Source organism: Chelonoidis abingdonii, chromosome 3 (assembly GCF_003597395.2).
Source record: "Chelonoidis abingdonii isolate Lonesome George chromosome 3, CheloAbing_2.0, whole genome shotgun sequence".
Taxonomy (NCBI): Eukaryota; Metazoa; Chordata; order Testudines; family Testudinidae; genus Chelonoidis; species Chelonoidis abingdonii.
The window spans coordinates 190,820,287-190,828,183 of record NC_133771.1 but is presented as its reverse complement, the minus strand read 5'-3'; the positions used below and the strand labels follow the sequence as shown (position 1 = coordinate 190,828,183).

General features: G+C 41.4%; 1 protein-coding gene across 1 annotated transcript in view; it reads right to left on the bottom strand.

The window, feature by feature from the left end:
* Nucleotides 1-7,897, bottom strand: part of FSHR (follicle stimulating hormone receptor) — a 166,913-nt gene that overhangs the window by 92,677 nt on the left and 66,339 nt on the right. The window contains 1 exon segment of the mRNA XM_075064419.1: nucleotides 7,095-7,166. Coding sequence (XP_074920520.1) covers nucleotides 7,095-7,166 — 72 coding nt within the window.

Sequence of the window (7,897 nt, the reverse complement as noted above, 5' to 3'; positions counted from 1 at the left end):
AGGCCAGGCGGACTCAAATGGACGTCATGATGGAGGGTACTAGAGGACTCCAGCTATATCCACACGTCCAACAAGCGTCTCTGAAAAGTATTTGCATTCTTGGCTGAGCTCCCAATGCTGTAGGTTCAAAACACAGTGATCATGGCGTGGATTCAGGAACAGCCTCCTCAGTCTTCCCCCCGCCGCCCCCCACCTGTGAAAGAAAAAGGGAAGAAATTCATTTCTTGCGACTTCTTCATGTTCACCCTATGTTATACACTGAATGCTTGTGGTAGACGCGCATGCTGCTGCAGTGAAGAGCAGCTATCCGCTTCCTCTCCCGCTCCCGGTGGTAGACGGATAATATGGATGATTCCGTTGCTCGCCATCAAGCCTGCGTTAGTGCTACTGGCTGGGCCTCAGTTGAAGCTAGGCGGTGGGGCCCTGGGTAAAATGGAATGACTCCCAGTAGAGGTACAGAACGGCTGGTAACGTCTTTTCATCATAGACACAGCGGAGCTGAGCTTCACAGCCCCCCCTCTGTCTGTGTAAAAGAAAAGATTCTTACTGCCTGGACTTGTTATAGCCCACGGGAGGTGCCTCCCCCTATTTTCTCTCACTAACAAGTCTCTGTTTCTTATTCCTGATTCCTTTATACTTCTTACACAACATGGGGGGGGACACCTGCCACGGTAACCCAGGAAGGTTTGGGGGCGAGGAGAAGCAACGGGTGGGGTTGCGCAGGGGCACCCTAGTGAATACTGACACGGAGCAGCTGTGCTCTGATACACTGCTCCTCTAATACTTGCCCTTATTCTAGGCAGGACTGACCTATTTTTAGAAACATGTAAGGAGAGGATGACTCATCCACAGTGAGTCATCCCAATTTTGCTTTTGCGTTCGCCCCCGGCCGGTTCTTCGCCAGGGGCATCATGATAGCAGCAGGACAGTACAGAAGGGGGAGAGATAACCTCATCTTATGCCAGTTTCTCCGGCAGTAGACGCACAGAAACGACCGGTAACCATCTACTTCGCTTCATTGTAAAAGCAATGTGATGTTGCTCATGTAGCGCTGGAGTATTGCTCTTCTCTCCCGTTATCCAGTACGCATACCAGTGCCGGAAAAAAAAAGGCTGAACGGGCCTCCATGCGTTGCCGTGCTATGGCTGTCTGCCAGGGCATCCAGGAAAACGGAGCGAAAGGTTGTCAGCCCGATGTTTTCCCAGAGGAAAAGACATGAGCTGACGGACATTTACCCAGAAAACCCCCACCGCACAATAAGATTCAACCTTGAATCAAGGGGCGGGGGAGGAGGACTGCGCGGGAACTATGGGATAGCTACGGAAGTGCTACCCACAATGCAACGCTTCAGAAATCGACGTTAGCCTCGGAGCATGGACGCACAACGCCGAATTACTGTGCCTAGTGTGGCCGCATGAAATCGAAATTATAATATCAGTTTTATAAAACCGATTTTAGCAAATTCGATTTTATCTCGTAGTGTAGACGTGGCCTATGACAAAATAAATTCCCTTATATCCCTAATTTCCCACTAAATACAGGTCTGATGGCCCTAATAAAAACTTTTTTTGAGTTTGAATGAGAGGATAAGACTTCAGATTCTTATCTAGATTTTCTGGAGGACCATCTATTTTTCCCCCACCCTAGTTTCCCAGAATACTTCATATACTGGCAGGCTGTCTCTCTGTAACAGCTCCACTACCAATAGCAGGTAAGCTGGTGTCCAAGGTGGGTAATTGCCTGCTAAATTATGGGCCTTAAAACCAACTCCATTCTCAAAAGCACAGGTACAAATGGTTCTGACCCATCTCTCTAATAGACACATTGTAAATAAAATAATAATGGTCTTTTAGGCTTTGGGAAATCTGATTTTTCCCTTACATGTCTCATTCACTGATATACTCAGCACATTTAGTCAGTCTCCTGATTTTTAATCTTTTAGTTCCATGCAAGCACAGTATGTACAGTATAGTAAAGTATCTAATTTGTATATATCAGGCAAACCAAATTTGACCACATTGAGATATCACATTATTAATAGCTGTTTCCTTTAAATAACCTTCAGTTTGCTTTAATCTTTTTTGTGCATGATCTTGTGTGAGAAAAAAGGCTTTCATTCAGGGTTCTATTTTTATATGCAAATATATCATTTGATTATATACTTTTTTGTCCCTGTATTATCATGAATATTTCCAGTGAATGATATATGGTTTACATCTATGATTTGTGAGCTATATCATATTATAACTGCTTGCCTGCTCATCTGCATCACAACATCCCGGTTGATGTTTATTTGTCTCATTTACATATTAATCACACTTCTATTTTCAAAGATATTTTGTTAAATAGTTTTCCCCCCCAGAGTTATAATAGCACAAAGATGTATTTTCAAACTGAGCTCATCTCCATATATCATTTTTTTGTTAACAATAAATCACCATTTTGTCACAGACACCATATTCAATATTGTCACACTTTATATAGCTCTGACATATGGCTTCTGAGTAATTAAAGACCATGTAAACAGTTTACAACCCACTTTGCAAGCCACTTCACTGTCCAATGACTTTAATAATGTTCTGCAAAACCAAACAAAAAAGGAAACCAGCAGAGTCTGTTAGAAGCGAGTGCCAGCAAAACTAACTGCATGACCAAAGCTGTTTTATTCCTAACTGGTGAATTACATGACCATACAAAATGACTGTTTGCTGCATTCAGGTGATGAGCAACTAAATAGTTCAGAAAATTCTTTGAAATAAAATTTAGTAGGTCAGATTAGCCATTGTGTTACTCCAACTTAATGCTCACTAAGTTCAATGCACTGATGTAAAGCAGGTGGAGTAAAACGGGAGAATCAGGCCCTCTAACTTGGGTGAACAGATGTCTCAGGGCTGGTCTACGCTAGGGGAGGGGATCGATTGAAGATACGCAACTTCAGCTATGTGAAGTCGAAGTATCTTAGATCGAGTTACCTACCATCCTCACGGCGCAGGATCGACGTCCGTGGCTCCCCCTGTCGACTCCGCTACCACCGTTCGCATTGGTGGTGTTCCGGAGTCAACAGGAGTGCGTTCAGGGATCGATATATCGCGTCTAGATGAGACGTGATATATCGATCCCCAAGAAATCGATTGCTACCCGCTGATACGGCCAGTAGTGAAGACATACCCTCAGAGTATTGATATAAGGTTCCCTTTTATGGGCCCATCTGCACCAATAACTTCTGCATAGATGCCCCTTGACAGCAATACAGTTTTCCTCGCAACATGGTTTAAACATGGTTTGATCTTGCTGTGTAAGTGGACCAAATTGTGTTTTAACTAGGGCTGTCAAGTGATTTAAAAAAATTAAGCATGATTAGTCACACTGTTAAACAATAATAGAATACCATTTATTTAAATATTTTGGGGGTGTTTTCTACATTTTCAGATATATTTATTTTAATTACAACATAGAATACAAAGTGTACAGTGCTCACTTTATATTATTTTATTACAAATATTTGCACTATAAAAACAAAAGAAATAGTATTTTTCAGTTCACCTAATACAAGTACTGTGGTGTAATCTCTTTATCATGAATGCTGAACTTACAAATATAGAATTATGTACAAAAAATAACTGCATTCAAAAATAAAAATGTAAAACTTTAGAACCTACAAGTCTACTCAGTCCTATTTCTTGTTCAGACAATAGCTAAGACAAAGAAGTTTGTTTAAATTTGCAGGAGATAATGCTTCCTGCTTCTTGTTTACAATGTCACCTGAGAGTGAGAACAGGCATTCATATGGCACTGTCACAGCTGGCATTGCAAAATATTTATGTCAGCTGCACTAAAGATTCATATGTCCCTTCATACTTCATCCACCATTCCAGAGGACATGTGTCCATGCTGATGGCAGTTTCTCATAGAATTATAGAAGATTAGGGTTGGAAGAGACCTCTGAAGGTCATCTAGTCCAACTCCCTGCTCAAAGCATGACCAATCTCCAGACAGATTTTTACCCCAGTTCCCTAAATGGCCCCCACTCAAGAATTGAACGCACAGCTGTGGATTTAGCAGGCCAGTGCTCAAACCACAGAGCTATCCCCTCCCACTTGATAACAATCCAAAACACATATTCATTTTCATAAGTAGAGTCATGCCATTAGCAGAAGGTTGGTTTTCTTTTTTGGTGGTTCGGGTTCTGTAGTTTCTACATCGGAGTGTTCCTCTTTTAAGGACTCTGAAAGCATGCTCCACATGTCGTCCCGCAACAGATTTTGGAGAGACTTTAGATTCTTAACACTGTGGTCGGTGACTGTAGTGATCTTTAAAATTCTCTATGTTACCTTCTTTGGCATTTTGTCACATCTGCAGGAAGTGTATCTTAGATAACATTAACTGCTGATTCATTCATCCGAGACACTATAACATGAAATTATATGCCGATGCTGATAAACAGCCAAGACATACAATTGCTCCAAGGAGTTCAGTCACAATATTAATTAACTATTTTTTAATATGACATCCATCAGCATGGAGCTGTCCCTGCTGAAATGGGTGGCGAACCGAAGGGGCATATAAAGCACTTAGCAGCATTATCTTCCCATAAATTAACCAAACTTGTTTGTCTTAGTGATTGCTGAACTGTCATTCTAGTGGACTTGTAGCGGTTCTTACAAAGCTTTTCATTGTTTCCCTTTTTGAGTTGCGTTTATGTAACAAAAAAATCTACATGCAAGTTCCATTTAACGACAAGAGATTCACTATATAACTTTGTTATTAGAGCTGAACTTGACAAAATACTTATTTTCTTTACCATTTTTTAACAGTGCAAATATTGGTAATAAAAATAATTATAAAGTGAGCAGGTACATTAATTTTATGTTTATAATCAATATATTTGAAATGTCAAAGAACATCCCAAATTATGTTATACTTGTCAATGTATTCTATTGTTACCAGTGTAATTGAAAACTGCGGTATATCATAAGTAATTTTTTTTAACCACATTACAATTTTTGAGTTATGGGGCATGAATTACTGTGATTAAATTGGCAGCCCTAGTTTTAACTATGTTCCTGAACCATGAACATGAGCACTGATGGGGATCTCATCTAAAGCTAAAAGACACAGGATTTTAAATGTGTTAAGAACTACTGAGTTATAATCAGGTACCCCAACACGGTGGTGGTTACAATTTATGGTGCAGATGAGACATACAGTATCAGTTCAAATTCAGCCCTTTTTGTTCATGACTGAAAGCTGTTAATTTGTGACCACTGTTCAGTGACGTCCATTGAAATGTGCTGATGGTCTGTGTGCAGGTGCACACACGTCCACTTCCACAAAAGCACTTCTGGCATTAGTTGGTATCCACACTGGCAGTGTAAAAAGAAAGACGAACACTGAATGGGCTATGGAGTCTGGGCTACACTATCACCCTTAGAGGTAGTCCCTCTACTACTTCATACCTGAGGCTGCACTGGTGGGTTGTTATAGAGAGATGTGTAACTGCTTCCTAGTCGAAAAGTCAATTCATTATTTCATCCTCTTTTAAAAGAAAAAAAGGTTTTTTTCATGAAGAGCCCAGTCTATCTGAATGAGGCGAATTGGAAGCTTTTATATTGACTTCATTTGGGAGTTAAATTGGAAATAAGAGGGGAAAACACATTTAATCGAAATCAAACGTTATTTTGCTAAGGGTCTGAAGTCACATTACAGTGTTTAACAGAAAATTCACAACTGCCAATCAAATAGGCTTTTTTTTCTTCCAGTGGAACTTAAACATGCACTTGAAATTAAGCATATTCTTTAAGTGTTTTGCTAAATTGGGATGGTACCACCAACATGGTTAGAGTTAAGCAAATGCTTAAGTCCCTTGATGAATCAGAGAGTCTGCCATTATAGGCTCTGTGATGCTTAGTGAACTGGACAAACAAAATGATACTACTGGGCAGAGGGATTTAGGGCTTGGCTACACTTGAAACTTCAAAGCGCTGCAGCAGCAGTGCTTTAAAGTGTGAGTGTAGTCACAGTGCCAATGCTGGGAGAAAGCTCTCCCAGTGCTGCATGTACTCCACCTCCCCATGGGGATTAGCTTGCAGCGCTGGGAGCCAGGCTCCCGGCGCTGCAGCACTGTTTACACTGGCGCTTTACAGCGCTGTATCTTGCAGCGCTCAGGGGGGTGTTTTTTCACCCCCCTGAGCAAGAAATTTGCAGCACTGTAAAGCGCCAGTGTAGCCAAGGCCTTAGTCTCAAGAGAAAGTCAAAGGATTGCATATAAAAATGAACAGCATGCTAGAGGCAACATTCTGGGAGCTGGGGCAAGGAGGATGGTGAGAAGCCAGGAGCCAAGTAGGGAAACAAAGTATATGATCACAACAGTCCCTTCTGGTCTTATAAGCTGAGTCTATGACTTTCTACAGCAAAAGAACACTGGACAGACTACTTGTTCCTAGGCGCACTAGGAACAAGGCTGTGCCACAGAAATAGTACAGAAATGGGTGCATTACACACCTGTTTATGAGATTAATTGCACTCATAATTAATCATACCAATTAATAACAGCTCAAGCCCTCTGTAATTATATGTACTTATTCAACATGGTGTCTGAGCGCCACAATTAATAGGAAGTGGATGTCTCTATCCGATGAGTAAAATCTCAGCACAAATCAGTAACTCCCCTTGCTCTCCATAAAACATACAGCAAACTAGTCCAATTATTGGAAACAGAAACTGGTTGACCCATAGTTGTGAATAGTGGTGCTGAGTCTGAGTTGACATACTGTAATGAAGCATAGAATTCTCAGATTGTTCGGATTCCAATGGACTTTTGCCATGACATTTTACTCATTAATTATACTGACATTGTGTGCTGATCTCAACCCTTGCCCAGATGCTATTTCTTGCAGATGTATTTGTGACAATGTTGTTTTCAAACGCTGGTTTATCTTTATTGTTTGAATTTTTCACAGATCTGTAACTAGATGAAAAACATATTCCTGCAGTGCAGAGAGAAAGCGGCTTGTTTACAAGACAGTAAAAGGATCTGCAACCCCAAATCAATGTTTAAAATAACAGTTTGTGTTCCTAGTGAATGCAATACGTACATTTTCTCTAGGTCACCAAGTCCTGAGAAAGCTCCTTTTGCAATGACTCTCACCTTGGTGAGGACAAATCTCCTGAAAATAAAGAAAATTCATGCTGATTATTTATTATATATATTATAATACTGCCCAGTGGACTGTCAGGATTGTGGATCCACTGTTTTCTGGATGGCACAAACACAGAGGCAGAGAAGATTTTTGCCCTGAAGAATTTACAGTTTAAGATGTTGAATTGTCATTGTCGTAATATTTAAGAGTAGCTTAGATAAATATCTATCAGGGATGGTCTAGACAGATTTGGTCCTGCCATGAGGGCAGGAGACTGGACTCGATGACCTCTTGAGATCCCTTCCAGTCCCAGAGTCTATGAATCTATGAATCTATAACCAATCATGTAGGCCTTATGCATTGACAGTTAGCCCTGAGCAAGGGGCAACATGATGTTGTGCTGCCACTGAAACGTCCCAGGATGCCAAATGTCACTTAGTGAGTCACAATTTCCCCGTGGTCTCCACTGCTTGGCAGGGAGTAAACAGTTCTGGGTCCATACATGGGACAGCTATACTGGCCAATGCATTGTGAGGCAGGGGATGTAGACATTCCCCATCCCCTCCAGCCCTCTCCCATCCACCTGCATGTGGTGGTGGATGAAATGTTTCTGTGGGGCCTGATTCATCTTCTGCGCTGTGAGTGGTGGGATAGGTCACTGACACAAAGCACTAACGAGTTGCCTTATACTCCCTGTACTTTGCATAGCCGCACAAGTCAGGCCACAATCTGACCCTAAATAAAAGTAGTGCACAGAC